The following is an 18,862-nucleotide window of genomic DNA, read 5'->3' on the forward strand; positions in this document are numbered from 1 at the left end:
GTAGCTTAGATTTGGATGCTTATTAATGCCTGAATTGTAGTATTGATTCTGCCTTTGATAACCTCCCATGAAGTTAGCTTCTTCATTTGACCCTTCTGGAACACATTCACCGTTGGGATGTTCTTCACCACATAAGTCACACTTGATTGCAGCTACTTGTTGTTGTTTATGGGCCAAAGTGAAGCCTTGAAACTCCTTAGTTAGAGCTTCAATTTGTTTGTTCATCGCTGCTTGGTTAGCAAGGATAGCAGTTTGCTCACTTACTCCAAACACTCCTCTTTCTTTCTTCTTAGCTTCAGCACGATACTCATTTCCAGCCATGTTTTCTATCAAAGCTTGGACTTCATGATCAGTTTTGCTCTTGAGACTACCTCCCGCGGAAGCATCTAAGAACATTCGAGTGTTTGGTGTTACCCCCTCAGTGAAGATTTGGAGGTATTGCTTCTCGGTGAACTCATGATTAGGGCATCTCTTGAGAAGCAAATTGAATCGCTCCCAAGCATCATACAATGATTCACCTTCTCCTTGCTTGAAGTTAGAGATCTCCATCTTCTTGTCCCAATACTTAGACATAGGGAAGTATTTCTCCAAGAACTTCAGCTCTAACTCTTCCCATGTTTGGACAGTCCCGTTTGGAATTGTTAGCAACCAATCTTTTGCTCTTCCCGTCAAGGTGAAAGGAAATAGCCTTAGCTTGTTTTGTGCTTCAGTCACGGTGGCTGGTTGCACACAAAACTCGCAGGTTTCAGCAAAACGGCTCAAGTGTTCATGAGGACTCATAGCTTCAGTCCCATCGAATTGCTTGTCCCTCAAACCGTTGAGGACAGTTGTCTTGATGTCGAACGCTACGGGGTTAGCTGGTTGAAAAGTGTGGGTCAGTTGACCGCGATGAGTGGCTAACCCGTAGTCTCCAAGCTTAGGTCTCGGTGGTACAACTCCTTCTCCTTCCATAGTTGCAGATTTAGGAGAAGAGATTGTTTCAGATTCACTTGAGAGTTGCTCCGGTACTTGTTCTCGAACACCCGGTGGAACGGACTGAGCTAACCTTTGTGATCGGACGGCTTTCCGAAGTGCTCTAGCAGTCCTTTCAATTTCCGGATCGTATTCTAAGTCGTGTGAGCTCTGTTTACCTCGCATAAACAGCAAAATACCTTAGTAGCACTGCACAACGCAAAGTAATCAAGTGAATATGAAAACAGAAAAATAAAAATTAAAAACAGAAAAGTAAATTGCAAAAACCCTAAATTATAACGTAATTGCCTTGTTGAAATAATTCAACAGTCCCCGGCAACGGCGCCAAAAACTTGATAGATCTCTGGCAAGTGCACCAAATACTATCGAAGTAGTAAAAATATCTATCCCACGAGGACTGTTTTTAACTTCAATAATTCAATCGCGTTATAAAAATAGGATGTATAAAAGTTTATTTTTGTTTGCCACTAGGCAGTAGATTGGGTTTGATTTTATGAAATCAAATAAAAGAATAAGATTTGATTAAGAAAATATGGAGAGAAGTGAGATCAGGTCTTCGAATCCTCTATGTTTCCCCTAATTGGTTACTGCACCTATTATTACTAATGATTTTCTAGTTTCACGATAGTTAACAAATTAGCCCTAATCAATCCCTTGAGTTAGGACCCTCTTCTTAAACTACAGCCCCTAATTCCTTAGGTGGTCTAATAATCCTTGAAGGTTTTATGAACGTTAACCTAATATCACTAACAAACGATTATCTATTCCTAGACTAACCATGTTTATCAGAACAATTTAATTAGGTCTAAGTCGAAAGCTATGGTCAGTAGTCATTCGATCTCACGAAATCATGTTTATATTTGATCAGGATATAAAAAGCATTAAGAACAATTGAATTGAATAAAGACTAGAAATTCATTAATAAACAATAGAGTTTCACAGCAACATAATATCAATTAGGGTTACATAGGTTCATCTCCGACCTAATCTCTAAGAGATTTAGCTACTCATAATTGAGTTTACAAATAGCATAATCAATGAAAGAATTAAAACATACATAAACTGGGTTAGAGATGATGAAATCCTCTCCGCTGCAGCCTTCTGGGTGTTAAAATCGCACTTTAGCTCTCCAAAATCGTACTCCTATGTTTGAGAGTGACTTCAGCTTAAATAGGCAACTTCTGGATCGCCCAAAATCGCACCACGATTTAGAAATCGTACCACGATGGTCTCTTTGAACCCTAATTTCCTTTAAAGCCCTTCTTGAAATCGTATCACGATGGCATGGATCGTATTGCGATCCAACTCCTCAAAAAACATGCTCTCTGACTTCAAGAAATCGTATTGCGATTAGCAAATCGCAGTACGATTGGCTTCTTCCAGTTCTTCCATATTTGATGCTTTTAACTGCTCCTGGACACTTAATGTTGCTTAGAACTCTATCAAAATGTCAAAATAAGTCCTAAAAATTACGTAATGACAGCATGTCATCAGTGTTGATCCGTGAAAAGTGATTAAAGGAAGGGAGATGTGTCTAATGAAAAGTAGGGCTGGTTAGAAAACCGAGAAACGGGGCCAAACTTCCTTACCTGCGTGGCCCAAACCGCATCAGTCAAGTTAAATGTTAAACCGGTTTGAGCAGGGTTGAAGAAATTTGTTTGTTTTGTTTGTACTTGTCGATTTCGAGTGGGCAGATCCAACCCATCAAAAACCACAACCGACCGATACATTCAGCTACCAAAGGCTAAACTTATCTTGCATACTGGCCCAATATAGATGGAAGCCCATTTCAAGAATAGCCCAGTATATATAACCTAAGTTAAAGAGAAAGAGAAGAAAAACCCAACTCATTTTACAATAACAATACAACCGCTGCTTGTGTCTCCCCTCATTATATCCATCTGTATCCTTTCCGGAAATCATTATCCATTCTCTTTTCCTGTTATATCATCATCTCTAAACTTCAAATATCAAGCAAAACCACTTATTCTTCTGAACTCACGTTCTTAACTCAAGATTTTGTGTTCTTCTCCCTTCCTTTTTGTTGAACCGTTTCATCTTCTCTCCCAATCATCATCTCTTTCGTTTCACCACATGATTCAAAGCAAAACTTAATAGAACATGAATCTCAAGCATCATAAGAGAACATTTGTTTATGGTACTGTACCATAATCTCAAGCACCATGAATCCAATTTTAGAATTATTATCGGTCTGTACTGAAATTGTTTATCCTTTGGAATGTTAAAAAAATTAATACGCTGAATTCAAATTGACCATTCTTAAAATTAACGGAGTGAAGCCACCCGATTATCCGCTTAATCCGACTTAACCGGCACCGAGTGGGAATTTGGGCAAAAATTGTAACACCTAACCCCACATACAATATTTAATAAATAAATCAACATATACACACTGAAGTCAAGGTGCTACGTCATCATTAATCCAAAACAATCACATATCAACATAATCATAGCATACATCTCATAAAGAACTCAAAGGTTCCACGAACATAAAATCTATTAAATAAATAAGACTCCCGACATCCTAATCAGAGCACTGCGATAAAAATACCAAATATAAACGCATAGAAAGGATGAGTAATCATCAAGCCTTCCTCGGGAACTCACGCCGACCAAGCGTCCTCAACCTGCACGTCTAAACCACGAGGATGTAGGCTACCAAAAGCCACTATAGGATAAGATATACATTCAACATAAAGAATAGATGAACGCAAGCATAACATTTTAGGATTCAAATATTATTTATCAATACACATATTCATTTTTCTAAAATACTATAATTACATGCATTCTCAGCCAATTAATCAAATATGCATAAAATTTCTCAAATCATCATCACACAACATAACAAGTATTCACATCATCATTTTATCAACAAGTCGAATAATACATCATTCACACTTCATCATGATCATCACAATTACACAATTATAACATGGACACATATAGTCGTACACATCTCCACATAGGTTCACATAATCAAATACACGACCCTCACATAAACTCATATCCATGCAATGCTCTATACGACTCTATATGCATGTGGTATAATTTTGGATATCAAAGTTATGTAACTGAGTGATCCTTCATCTTTACATATTTGGATAATTCAGAGTTATGTTACTGGATTAATCCCTCATCATCGTGATTCTCATATTCATGATTACAAGACAATGCACAACAACGTAAAACTCTTCATTATATAACTCACACCATTATATAATATTTGACCACTAACACATCATTGCATCGTCAAATCAATACATCCATACATCAACAATTCATCATCACCAAAACAATCATATATCATAATATTCACATTATTATCTCATCATCATGTTTATCACTCCAACATTAATAAACAACATTTCTTCGTTTAGCCAATTCGCATAATCAAACCCTTTGTCACTTACACTTAATTAACTAATATTTTCTTCGCATATCATTAATCAATTCAGCCTAATATCATCACCTTATCATTATCATATAATCAACTACAAGCTAACATGCCATAATTCATTATTCCTATAGTTCGTATATTATTATCATGAGTTCGTCTATTTTTACACCTTACTCATAAACCAATCCACATCCATCATAAGTTAGGCTAATTACTTCCACACATTTTAATTAAAATTCTATTAATCAAGTTTAGGGGTTTGGGACCCATATACATGCCTTGGATACACTTTAAAAGCAAAAAAAAAAAAAATTGAAGTTTGGACACCCAAGGAAAAACGCATGGTCGTGCTTAAAAACGCACGGCCGTGCGTTTTTCCGAAACACACACTAGAACAAAACTTACGGTCCGTGCTCAGGTGGCGCTCAATCGTGCGTTTTCTCCAGGCAGGGCCTGTGCAGTTTTGTTTCTCTGTTTTGAACACGAAAAAATCACTTTTCGACTCCATTTTTTGATCCCAAACACGCCAAACTCGACCCAAATTATCCAACTACTTATACCCAATCACTTATACATCAATTTAACATAAATCAATTTAATTCCACTTCTTTTCAACATCAAATTGACTTAGTTATCCTCCAAAACAACTTGTCACTTAAAAATCCAATTTCACATAACAATTCATACCAAAACATAATAACAGTCATCAACCACATAACTCCATCACATACACATACCCAATGCTATAACAAAGAGATAAAACATAGATTGAGCAACATTCATCAACAACTTCATGGTTTTCAAGCAATCAAGGTAAAAACTCATAATCACCAACTTATCATACTCAAACATAGATTTTCATGCAACAACAACATGTTTTTATCACTCTTCACATATAAAATAACCACAATTAATGGAGTATGAAATTCAACTTAAATCAACAACAATTTCATGAAAATGCAAGAGCACACATGACCCAAAACCACACAATTGCTCATAAGTTCTAGATGGTAAAAATAACATTCCCTCTTACCTCTAAATCCAAATAAGCTAGATTATAAGCTCCAATTTACCTCTTCATTTTAGTCCTTCTAGCTTCCTCTTCTTTTTCCTATTTAGATCTTCTTTCTCCTCTTTCTCTTCTCACATGCTCTATTCTCTCTCTTGTGCCTCTGAGTATAAACTTACCAAATGATTTCTCAACCCTAATTTGTGACTACTAACTCTCTTATATACTTACACCAATTGAGCTTGGTTCACTTATCTCCTACTGGGCTTAGTCATTTTTCTTACTCATAAAAATAACACTACTCATTTCACTTCACTTAAGTCTCATTTTTACCAATTACTTCTATTCTATTAATTCCTCAAAGTTACTACTATCCTCATTAAATATTCATTAACTTCTAAATCACTAAAACACCCTTCACTCTTAAATTACCAAAATACCCTTAATTCCTCTATTTCTAATAAAAACCAATTAACTCAACAATTCAAACACATCAAACAAATAAATAAATAATAATAATAATATCCTGAAAATTGGAATGTTACAAAAATGACCCTATGGTTACCAACCAATGGGTTCGTGCGGATTGAGAATTTGGGATCGATTTCCGACCGAAACCAACCGATATCCAACTCTAATGAAAAGTAGTAAGTGATAGGGTTTCTAGATGAATGGTGGAGATTTTTTGGTAAATGATTAAATATAATTTTTTAGAGTTTTTTTTAAAGATACAAACAAACTCACTATTTTAGAATTTTTTATCTTTAAGCTATAACAACCTCTAAAAAAAACCTATAACAAACGAACTCACCATTATAGAGTTTAAATGAGACAAGGAAGGGAAAGTTGAAACTTCTTCAAATTGAGTTTCCTCTAATATATGATATGATTCCATTAGAAAAAACTGAAAATTTCTATTTCATTAATTTTTTTTTTACAATAATTTTTAAGTCCGTAATAGAAAAGGTCTTGCCACGCGACATTTCAAGTGATGTCCTTTTGAACTTTGTTAGAGCTCCAAATTCTCATGCGATTAGCTGTTTGCTCTACCTGCAGTTTATATTCCATATAAACTATAAAATAAAATAGCAACAAATAATTTTTTTTTGGAGAAAAATAGCAACAAATACTTTAGGATTGAAATTTATGATTAAAAAGTGCAATATTGCCAAACTCGAGTATGTACATCTAAAACTCAGAAAACATCAATACAATGGTTTAAAGTATTTAGTTTAGTTTTAATCCATGAAATGTAGGTGAATTTGACATAATCTCGTAACTACATCTCAAATGGTAAAAAATATGTGATCTACCAACAAAGTGTAAGAAGAGTTGCAAAATAGCTCTACTAAAAAAGAATCTAAATTTGAGTTCTTGAGTCATTAATTTGGGAGCCCTAGTATAAAGAGTATAAGCAGGTAGAATACCTTAAAGTGTTTGCTCTCTGAAAGCCCAAAGTTCAAATTATAGTGGGTTAAATTTTTTATTTTTTAGACGATCTATATATTATAAACCCTAAAACATACATCAATTGACAAATATTACCGGGATTAGAACCAAAATTTTATGCTTTTGACTAAAGTTTATTTGTTGCTATAAAACAAATATATATGCACGCACCAGATCAACAAATTGACAGACGCAATTTAGAAAGAGATAGACATAAAAATTAAATGATGAGTTCTACCAGTAAGTGAGTCCCACCATCGTTAATTATTTTTTACTTTTTATGTGTCTCTATCTTTCCAAATGGAAAAAGTTATAAATGGAGAGGATTTAAACCCGTGTTGCATACTATATGGAGGGGTAGAGCTTCGAACTCCGAACACCCCACAACTACACATTTAAAATGGGTGAGTTCTAGTCACTAAACTATTTGATAAAAATAAAAAAAATATTGTTTAAACCGTTTAAAAATTGAACATGTAGTGGTGATAGTTTATCTTGTCGGTCTGATTAAGGTCCTCTTTATTTCTCAAAATAATTTCATTTAGAAAAAGATAGACAAAAATAAATTACAAAAGATTTAAGAATAATTAATCATCGAGAGATCCACTTGATTATATGATTTATTATCTATTTTTTGTATCTATCTTTTTTCAAATACAATCTTTCATTTATTTTGTAAAATAGAGAAGATTTTAACTCATATTGTTCGAAAGTTCCGAGAGAATAATCAGAAAACAAAGAATTCTTTGCAAAACTTGGATTGAAAATAGTTGAACATAATTACCTCATTGGTCCAGTTGGTCTTATATATAATGACTACGAGGACTAAAATCTGAAGAATATTGCCGCACATTGTGCCTCCCCAAAGACCCTATAACACATATATGTAAATTTGTAAGAAAGGAAATCATATATAAAATAAGTTGCACATAGCCATAGTGCTTTTCCAAGCATAGTAAAGGTAGAATGTCAAATTTAAATGTAAATATTCTAAACAGAAGCACTTTTTTTGGGTAGATAAATGATGCCAAATAGGCAACCACTACAAGTTTTAACCAACATATTTAGGACTCTAGGAGATTCTAAGACTCTGATTAAACTAAAAGATATTTGGATCATTCTATCAAATGCTCTTAGATATGTGATTAAGAATAATACAAATCACATATTGAATGAGATAAGATTTCAACTTTAAAAGAGTTTATAAAAACTGACTTACTCACCGTTTTTTTTAAAGGGACTGACTTTCTCACCTTAAAGATCAGTTTTGTAAAAATGAGTTGGTTTTAATACAAAAACTTAATATGATCTTTTGATTCGGGTCAACTACCATATTATCTCGGCAAGCTTAATAGTGTTTAGCGCGAGTAAGTGTATATGTTAGAAAAATTCAAGTATTACAATGAAAATAGATAAAATTTGAAAGAAGATTTTAAAGTGTAACACTCAACATATTACAAACCAATTTTGTAAGACGTAAAAGACTTCACATAAAAACTTATAATAGAAATATAAACAACTTTAATGATTTTGGGAATATACAATTTAGAGCAAGAATAACTTTATACCTTCACCCCCAAATGCTGGTTGAATCCAAGGAAAATTCCAATAGGGAGTCCAACAATATAATAACATGCCAAGTTTATGTAACCAACCATAACTTGCCATCCACATCCAATGACCACACCTAAATATTCTTATAAAAGTTATTATACTTTAAATAACGGTGTATCACTCTTGAGAATGAAGGCTTATATGTTATGGTATGCATCAAAGGTTTAGTAGCAATTTTTGGTCTCTTGTTTAATCACGCAAATAAAATAATTTTTTTAATTGAATTTTCCAATCCTTCAAAGTAATGTTATGCATCAAAGTTATGGTATCAATCCATACCTTTAACCATCAAAAGAAAAGGGGTGATTTTAGGTCTAAAAAATTGTGATTTAAAACCCGAATTTAAATCTTAGCAGAAATACTTATGGGAGCGAGTTTCACCTTTCTTTTGGGCAAAAAATCAATGTTATTACTTATTACCAAAATTGTAATAGATGTAAAAATTGAGGGTCCAAAATGTTCAATTTTAAAAACAACATTATTTTAATGAGATTGATAAAATAGAGACCAAAAGTGAAATTATGACAAAATATTTCTACTCACGAAACCAAGTAAATCACCTGTAATAGTTTGTGAAACACTGTTGATAACCATGGTTATACCAAGAAGGTATGCTAATTCACTTGCAGCATGTATCAAATCATCACTGTTGGTAAAGATGAAGGCAAACTTTTCTTTACTCAAGAAAATAACAGTCATGAAAATGGTTCCAATGAGAAGAGACTGAGACATTGCCACCAAGAAAGAGTACTTAGATGCTCTTGGATGTGACATTCCAAGTGTATTAGAGACACGAACACTTGCAAGGCATTAGAATCAAATCATCAATCAATAATTAGTTGGAGTATTGAGAAAAATATATGGAAAACTATATAATCAAAATCAACATCTTATAAAATCTTATTTCATTTTAAATTTTAATTATTTCTTTTAGAATAAAAGGTGCCTATGATTATAATGTGTCAACTTAGGGTAATAGTTTTGTCATGTAGCATCAAGGAGAGAAGTTCAAATTTCCTTAATAACAGTTGTAAAATAGTTATAGTGCTATTTTAGTTAAATTTGGTTGAAGATAAGTAATGATATACTAAAAAATAGCTAATTACTTTTTATTTTATAGTTCTTGAAATCATTTTTAAATAGGTTTTTGAGAAATTGTGACAAAAATGAGAATAGTATAACATTCTAATACATAAACATTATGCAAAATTACAAGTAAGTTTAAAAAAGAATTGTAATAAATATCTTAAATACTAATTAAATAAATATCTAGGTTTACAATGTACAACTCCTACTCTAATATATACGTTAGTTTATAGTCACTCACCTTAGTGCTGTACTTAGTCCAAGAAGCAGCATGGCGTTCCAACCCTGAATATTAAGGCTAAAAATATAAAAGTTAAAATTTGAAGAAAACCAATAAACCAAGATATTTTGAAATTAATGTAAAAAATAAAAATATTTTTAAAATTAAACTATTTTAAAATATAATTGTCAAATGATTAAAAATATTTAATTTTAATCATAATTGCTTTTTTTAAAAAAGAATCATAATTACTTCTAAAAAGTCAAGTATGATTGATTGTGATTTATTGACAATGTAACATTTTATTCATAATATATCAAAATTAAACTAACAAGAGTATATCAATGGCAAATTAAAGTGTAACTAGACAGAAAAAAAAATTATTATCTTATTCTTACCAAATTGAATAGGAACCAAGAGCAATCACAGGATTATCAAGGTAGCCAGCAAGAAGGATAATGATTGTAGTATACCACTGTTCTAAACAGATCATTACAGATGAACCCAAACTTAGCTTAGTAAATTCCCATAATTCCCTAAATGCCATCCAAGACAATCCATTCCATCCTTCTTTACACCAACCAATGGCATAAATTAGTTGAGCAATAGCAAATCCCCATCCTGTGATATTACTTGCCATAGCTAAGCCAGTTATTCCCCAATCAAATACACTGATGAAGATATAAAGTAGACCATTTTGTATTAGCAATATTACAATTGCTATGTACATAATAACTTTAACTTCACTTTGTGCTTGAAGAAATTTCTGGATGGGTAAATTGATAGCAATGGAAAACATGTATGGAGTTATAAGAATAGCATATTTGCCAGCAAGGCCAGCTATTTCTTGTTCTTGGCCAAGAAATTTTAAGATTGGAGTTGCATATATATTAATAGGCAAGAGGAGTATACAAGTGGTGAAGAGTATAATACATGATCTTTGAACATAAATACCAGCATTTTGAAATTGCCCTGCACCATAAGCTTGGCCACACAGTGTTGCTATGGCAGTTGACATACCAAACTGCAATTTTACATGTGAAATTTAGTTCAACATATATATATATATTTTTGAAGAAGCTAAATTAACCCACCTAAATTGACACTGAAGAGAATCGAACATGAGACCTTGAGGAGGAGCAAGCTCCAGATCCCAAGTCAGTACTACTAGACCAACTCAAGTGGGTTATACAACATATATATTTTATAAACAAATGTTATTGGTTAATTTGTTAGACTATATGAGAACTTGTTAGCAACAAAGTTCGAATCCTGAACCTCTTTCTCAATATACCATCAATGTCCCAACCCATACTATTTTACAACTTCAAAGACTAACTTATCATATACTAATCAAGGATGGCAAAGCGGGCCGGATCACTCCGCTTAAGCCCGACCAAAAATGGGACGAAATGAGCCAGGTTAATTTAGTTGATATAGTTCAAATTCCCACCTCGCATCTCTAAGTGGCGAGTTGACGAGTTGGTGGACTGGCCCCATCAAACAAATAAAAATATTTTTTAATCCAGATTTGTTTTTTAATGTTGTTGTTATAAAAGACAAAGTTATGAGAGAAATCCAACACCACCAACAAATTAAACAACATAATTGACAAATTCAACAACATAATTTATAGAAACACTCTTCTGGTCAGGAAAAGTTATTTTTCAGTCTCAACTCTCTAATGATTCTTACAATGTTTGAAATAAGAGTAAATGTTTGTGGAAGAAGTGGGATGTGTGGCACAGTTTGGTGCACATGGACGATCATGATTAACATCAAGTTAACTCAGTTGTTACACAGAAACAGGAGGAGTCGAAGGCGTTTGCTTATGTTCAATGTGAAAAAGATACAATTTCATTCTCCTTTACAAATATACCTTATGTTATGTTGTGAAAAGGGTTTGAGGTTTGTGGCATTTTGTCTGATGTTTACGTGACTACGAAGAAGAATATTCAAGGACAAATTTTTTGCTTTGTTCTCTTTGGTAAGGTGATGGATGAACGCAAATTGGAGGCAATGTTGAATAATGTTCTGTTTGGCAAGTATGAGGTGTGGGTTAGATTGGCATGTTTTGGACGTGATAGTAAGGTAGCCATTCAAAATAGTGTAGGGAAGGATAAGGAAGAGGAAATGAAGGTAGGGAGAGGGGAGGGACAAAATTGTGGGTGAAGGTGTGATTGCGGTGGAGGAGGGAAAAAGAAGGTTAACATGGAGGAGAGTGTTGTGAGGAGGATGACAGTTGGTAATGGCGGGAGTAAGGAGGAGAAACAAACTTATATGATGATGGTAAGGAATGGGAGCGGTGAGCGAGAAAAATGGGGGAGGAAGAGTAAGAGAGGTTATTGAGTTCTTTGTTTAAAGGTATGTTTCTAATAAGGATGATATGGAGTGGGAATTGAAAGGTATGGTTCGAACGGTGTTTGAAGAGGTAAATATAGTACAGTTACAACAAATAATTTATGAAGCATGATCTGAGGATAACTGGTGAGATTTATAGCCAAATATTTTCAATCCATTCTACTACTATCAATTCTTTTTATCATGAGTGTACCATATGGATGCTATTTTTGCTTGAATTTGCGGTCGTTCTTTAAGAACTATCGGTCATTTTATATTACGCATGAGACAATTTTTCTTTGGTACTTTGAGACTTTCAAGCCACCTTTTTATATTTTTATTATCCTTTGTGAATCCACTTTGAGCTTCCAGCTGCAAATTTCTTTTGTTGTTACGAAGTGACGAATAATGCCTTAAATGCAACCTATTTGATTTCTCTTGGAGTTAGATAGAATATTATTATGACTTGGTATGGTTTGAAGCTAAGCTTATGTTTGCTCTTTGGAATTAGCAACATTTTAAGTTTGGGATCGGGTATCAGTAGAACTTATTTCTAAAAAAAAAAATGAAAAAAAAGGTAGATTACCATGGGTGTACACCAAACAAAATAGGAAAAAAAAAATCAAAGAGCCTAAAAATATCAAAAAATTTGGTCTCTTAAAAAATATTTATTTATTTTGTTCAAAAAGATAAATAGTTCAACTTAGTACCCATCTTGTCTGAATCAAGTAAGGAAGGTTGTCAGTTCATCAATGTTTAGTAGGAATCCCTAGGTTGATAGTCTAACTCCAAGTTTCTTTGTTAGCCTACTATCCCAAATATATCCACCCTTAACCTTAACTAATTACTTCCTAGATAGATATATATTAATAGCAATATATAAATATCAAGATATAAGAATCAAGATAGTAATATCAATATTAGGCCATGTTATCCAATCTAAGGTTGTGCTACTACAGAAATAAACTAAATTCATAATAAAACTTAATAGCGAAAAGATAAATAAAATATAAATAACATTAAATTAAATAAATATCCAACAATAATAAATAGAGATTCATCTTAGAACTCTAACCTAAAAAGAATTAGTTACACATGGTAACTAAAAACAAATTACTAAAGATAAAAACATACCCTAGAAAATCAAAAAGAAGATAGAAACTCATCTGAAGCTCTATAATTTCCATACTCTTGAACTGCTTTAGTTCTGAACGAGAAATTCTTAATGAGGAAGGCTGGTATTTATAGTGAGAGTTTCTAACTGGGTTTTGGGCTTAAAATGTGGGATTTACCCACAAAAAAGCAGGAAAAGACGCTTGCGCCCAACACATTTTGGATGCTCGGGGCACATGCACCGTGCTCTAGGCGCATGTGAGAGTAGCCAAAACCATGCCCTAGGCTCATGGATATGCCCTAGGCGCATGGCTTGCAAAAACCATGCCCTAGGCGCATGGCACAGCTTCATGGGCCCAGTTTCTCTGCTTTTCCGTTTTAGGTGTTCGTCTTCAAATAACTTGCCTAGGAACTTGGGAACAGAATTCCTCCTGCTTTAAAGTCTCCTGAGGCCTCTTGAATCTTCATTCTTGGTCTTCCCAAAGTCTTCAAAAATCTTCGGATGTTCTTGATTTGACGATTTGCATGATTTCTTCGTGAATTACTTCAAAAAACCCCTAAAATTGCTATGTTTCGGGAAAACTAGAATTACATACTCAAATATAGAAAACAACACAAAAGTTTCAAAATCATATGCAATCGTTCTAATGCTCCTCCTTTTTGCTGTTAAAACCTAATGAACATAACTGAAAAACATGCTAAGAATAACGTAATATGACATGTCATCAATGATCCGAGAACAACTCCGAAAAGATATGTTTTTTGTGAAAAAATGGAAAGAATATAGTATGTTTTTCTTTCATTACTTGAGGACAAGAAACAGTTTAAGTTTGGGGTTGTGATGACAGGTCATCTTACGTTATTCTTAGCATGTTTTTTAGTCATTTTTAGTAGATTTTACCAACAAAATAGAGGAGTATTAGAACAATTGCCTATGATTTCGGGACATTTGTACAGTTTTCTATATTTGAGTCTGTAATTATATTCTTCCTGAAACATCGCAATTCTATGGTGTTTTTGATGTAATTCACCAAGAAATCATGCAAATCGGAAAAGCAAGAACATATGAAGATTGGTGAAGACCTTGGGAAGATCAAGAATGAAGATTCAAGAGGCCTCGTAAGACTTTACAGAGGGAGAAATTTTGTTCACAGGTCCCAAGACATCTTATATGGAAGCAAACACCCAAAAGGACGGAAAAACAGAGAAATAGGCCTGGTACACACTCACATGCGCCTAAGGCATGCACCTAGGGCATGATCCATACACATAGGGCATGATCCATATGCATAGAGCATGTCATGTGCCTAGGGCATGGTTTACATTGCACACTCATGCGCCTAGGGCAAGAGGTGTACACCCCGGGCACTGAATAGTGCGGGTCAAAACTGTTTTTTCCTACTTAGTTGTGGGAAAAGCCTGGTTTTTGGGCCCATCTTCAGGTAGAAACTCTCCCTAAAAATACTACATTCCTCGTTCACAATTTCTCGTTCAGAACTAAAGCAGTTCAAGAGGAAAGCGTGCACTAGGAGCTTTTCAAAAGGAGTTTTTCTCTCCTCTCCGAGTTTTTCTAGGGTATTTTTTTTTTTTTTGTAATTTGTTTTTAGTTACCATGGTAACTAAATCTTTTTAGGCTAGGTTTCTAAGATGAACCTCTATTTTATTTGTTGGATAATTATTTTATTTAAAGTTGTTTATTTAGTTATTTTTTATTTTCTATTTAGTTTTACTGTAGTGCGTAAGATTTGTCTCCTCTGGAGCGCAACCCAAGTTTAGGCACTTAGGTAGTGATAGGACCTAATATTGATATTATATTTGTCTATCTAGAAAGTAATTAATTAGTAGCTTGCGAACGATACCGAAAGTGAGTTGACCCTGGTAATAAGTACTTAGTAGGTGACATTACTAATATTGAGTAAAATATGTTGAACCTAGGATGTAACTAGTTAGTAATTAAGAAAACAAGCGTCTTCATGACTTAAATCAGTCCAGTAACTCCATTCGCCTCGCACATTGATAAGGTAAACGTTGATAGGGTTGCCCATTTGTAGAACTACCGAGAGGGAGAGTGTGTTATGTATTCCTAAAATTCATAGATGGGAAAACATTTAGGAACACTAGCCACCATACCTTGGTAATTTAGGTACGCCAACTTAAGTTTATGTTTCAATTACCCCTGAGGGAGTAAGACCCCACACGTAAGGATCACCGTGTGACCAATAGGTGTAACTCAACAGGTGGAGGGATAGACCCCGCACGTAAGGATCACAGTGTGACCAGCATGTGCAACTTGACAAACTGATTAAGTTACCACATCCCGACGGACTCATCACTTAGATAGTCTACTTAGAATAACTGAATGTGACTTAACTGTTAATTAATTCCAACAAAAGTAGCAACCAAAATGGGCTGGGTGGATGGGTTGATCTATTTTCCCACCCCTAATAATGAGAATAATTAAATACTATTTGTCATCACGTGTGAAAATGAAAATTTCTAGCCTTTATTTACTTTTTTTAATCAAATATCATCTGCACGCAACTGTATAAACTAATTCCGAGATCTGGATATAACCACGATGGGCAATAAAGATCTCCCTCATGAGTTTAAACCTTGATGAGTTCCTAGACTTAAATTCGAACACAAAACTTCTAGTTAGGTTGAAAGACACTTGAACCATTCTTACGACATACATATTCAACTAGAATTAGTTAGTTTAGTGCGTAGTTTAAGAGGTTACAGAGTTAATTAGCTTAATTCTTTCTATAAATAAGGCCCATTGTATCCGTACTCATGTTTGAATCAATCATTATGTTTAATAACGAGTTTCACCTCATGAATACTCTTTTGCTCTCTTTCTTATATCACTACGATTTTTATCCCTCCTGCTTCATACGAACCATCTCACTGAAGCAGTCAATTGATTTTTCACTCTTTCTTGCTAACATCAATTTTCTCTATATAGTTTTTGATAGGAGGGATCACAATGAAAAATTAGAAGGGGAGCAAAATTTCTCATGAATCAACTTCAGCACGGTTTCAATATTAATAGAGAAAATAGGTTATAAATTTTTAAGGGTTTGTCAAACATGTGAAATATTGTAATACATGTTAAAGGAATTAAAAGTAGCAATTTTTTTTATTGAAAAACAACAATTAATTATTAAAAAATTATATATTTAATGAAAAATACACAAGTTTGGAAACAAACTTATTATTATAAATTTTTTAGCATGTGCAAATTTACAAACGATAAAAAATCCAATTTTTAAATACTTAGACTAGTCTCCTAGTTCTCATGAGTCAATTTTCAAATTTCTCATGAGTCAATTTTAGTACTATAATATCCTTATATTAAATGTTAAAGTAAATATTATATATATAGTTTCAAAATGTGATATGAGTATATTTAGACTGAGAGTTAAAGTATGTTTCCTTCCACTAGATTCTGTCTCCTAGTTCCTTTTATAACCAAGAATAACATAATTAAAATATCTCTACTCTCATCCCATCCATTGATATGAGTATATTCGGATGGAGGGTTTTGGATGAGAGAGAAAGATTTGCTTTTCTCTTTTAATTACCGACATTATAAAATATTTTTAAAATTAATTAAGTGCGATTTAAATATTATATGGTAATTTATAATGTGATTCTTTAATTTTCTTTAGATATATGATTTAAAGTTATCCGTCTAAAAACTCCAAGAACCCCTCCCATACATACCCTTGGGTAAGGGTATAATTTGCAATTAAACAAATCTCAAACTACTTAGTTAAAATTTAGAAAAATTTCTAAAAGTTGGTTTTAACTCCTAATTCAAATCTTTGGATGAATAAGAGAGATGAGGAAAGTGCAAACTAACCAGCAAAGAATAGATGCAATTGAGGATACTTTGATACAGAGAGAAAGAAGAGAGTTCAATATCTCCAAGATGACCAGCATAGATGGAAGTTGAAGTGTTTGTAAGGTACTGAAACAGTGAACACAAAGCCACTGGAAGTGCTATCTTCCATATCTTCACTGTCTCACTCCACAAAACATGTTTAACATCCTTCAAAGTTTTCACTTCCAAGTAATCATTTTCTGAAGTAAATCTTTTGGTCAGCAATGGTGTTTCCATATCAGTTTAGATTCTACTCCACAAATTGATATAGATAAGACTTTAAGACTAATACTCCTACTCAATGGAGTATTATTTATGTAGATAAGACTAGTAGTATTGCGTAAGATTTTGTGTTTAGGGAAATGTAATTGCATGGTCTTTATTTCTGTTGGTTGCTTGTTATTAATGATTTTTGTCCTTTAAAGTCAAAGTGGGGACTCGACATGAAAAGTCATTATCAACATGATTGAATGATTCGGTTGTACTATCTCTATGGTACAAATTGTGTAATTAGTAGAAAACCCTCGAAAGTCCTCGTGAGTTTAACTCAGTTGGTAAGGACAATGTATAAAATATGTAAGATTTGGGGTTCAAACCCTGACTACCACAAAAAATAAAAAAAACTCTTGAAAAAACGTATAATTAGAAAACTCTTAAAAAAAATTCTAGTTAGAAAAATAGAATAGTGTCTTCAATTCAAGTTGTTATAATTTTCTTGAGGCAATGACTCATGGTGGATCTTGAGTTATGTTTTTGGTTACCAAACTCTTACGAATTATATATTAAATTGTTTAAAAAAGGTGTGAAAATCACTAATTGGTCAGTGGCTTATTTTGCTTAAAATTAAAAGTAGCGTGGGTGCAGGGTTCAAATCCCCATAAGAACTTTTTTCATAAAATATAAAAAATGCAATAGAAGTATAAAAAGGTGATGGTGGAAGTTGAAGGTGAGAAAATCACAAGAAGAGGGGTTGAACTGTGTTAGTTTTTTCTTCGTTTTCTCCTAAGCTGAAAACACTGATCAGAAGCAAAATATGAACTGCTTCTGAAGTGAAGTTCAATACTAATATGCAGCGGATAAAAAGAGAGAGAGAGAGAGAGAGAGAGAGAGAGAGAGAGAGAGAGAGAGAGAGAGAGAGAGAGAGAGAACGAAGAAAGACACAAAGCAATTATACAGGTTCCTTCCACAAACCGGAAGTAGTCCTGTCCCCCTTGCACTTCCAAGGAGAGTTCACTAAAAATGTAATATTTGATTACAATTGCTCAGTGCTAAAACTAGCAAGAGACTTCAAACTGCTCAAGCACACAAGCAAGAGACTTCCGATGCTCCTGAACACAATCAAGAGACTTCTATTGCTCAAGCACAACTGCAAGAGACTTCTAATCAAATAGAATTACACAGAAAAATGTTTGAGGTTGAACACTTGATATACATTCAGTGGTGTTCACAATACAAATCAGATACAGACTCTTAAGACTCTAGAATTTCTAAGATATGAACTTTGAAACAGAAATTCTAAGTGAACTTTGAATGCAGAACAATTTCAGCAGAGTTTTGGCACTTGTAAATTGTTGTTGAGTCTGATACAAAACTCTAAGTCTTCACTCCTTTATATAGAGGTGTGAAAGAGACGTTGTGAAATTGCTAGCACATCAAAAAGAGTCGTTTGAAGCTTTGATCAATCACCAATGATCTTTTGCCTGATATGGTAGTTGTCCTATGAAGGATCAATTTCAAATCCATTCCTATTGT

The 18,862-nt window shown here is 33.5% G+C and overlaps 1 protein-coding gene and 1 non-coding gene across 3 annotated transcripts; one reads left to right on the forward strand and one right to left on the reverse strand.

Annotated features, from left to right (window-relative positions):
* Positions 1-451: 451 nt before the first annotated feature.
* LOC146915037 (small nucleolar RNA R71) lies at positions 452-558 on the forward strand. Its single transcript, XR_015017185.1, has one exon. It is a non-coding gene; the product is annotated as a small nucleolar RNA R71 (small nucleolar RNA).
* Positions 559-6,243: 5,685 nt separating this feature from the next.
* Positions 6,244-17,397, reverse strand: LOC146915038 (protein DETOXIFICATION 35-like). 2 transcript variants are annotated; one of them, XR_015014468.1, is made up of 7 exons: positions 17,090-17,397; positions 10,170-10,795; positions 9,793-9,849; positions 9,009-9,264; positions 8,420-8,538; positions 7,636-7,722; positions 6,244-6,452 (listed from the first exon to the last, which is right to left on the reverse strand). XR_015014468.1 is itself a non-coding variant. In XM_085717595.1 (7 exons), the coding sequence occupies exons 1-7, from the start codon at positions 17,345-17,347 to the stop codon at positions 6,387-6,389; spliced, it is 1,452 nt and encodes a 483-aa protein (XP_085573721.1). In that variant the 5' UTR covers positions 17,348-17,397; the 3' UTR covers positions 6,244-6,386. The 2 variants fall into 2 exon arrangements, 1 of the variants encoding a protein (XP_085573721.1); XM_085717595.1 differs by having other exon boundaries at positions 9,026-9,264.
* Between the last annotated feature and the right edge of the window lie 1,465 nt (positions 17,398-18,862).

Source organism: Medicago sativa, chromosome 6, assembly GCF_051527215.1.
Source record: "Medicago sativa cultivar Bolivia chromosome 6, Bolivia_mono, whole genome shotgun sequence".
Classification (NCBI taxonomy): domain Eukaryota; kingdom Viridiplantae; phylum Streptophyta; class Magnoliopsida; order Fabales; family Fabaceae; genus Medicago; species Medicago sativa.

Excerpts from the sequence above, each read along its gene's own strand:
- LOC146915038 (XM_085717595.1), bottom strand. The coding sequence starts at position 17,347 with ATGGAAACACCATTGCTGACCAAAAGATTTACTTCAGAAAATGATTAC. Across the intron at positions 9,265-9,792 it reads GGACTAAGTACAGCACTAAG|TGTTCGTGTCTCTAATACAC; the intron begins GTGAGTGACTAT and ends ATGCCTTGCAAG. Across the intron at positions 6,453-7,635 it reads AGACCAACTGGACCAATGAG|GTAGAGCAAACAGCTAATCG; the intron begins GTAATTATGTTC and ends TATAAACTGCAG.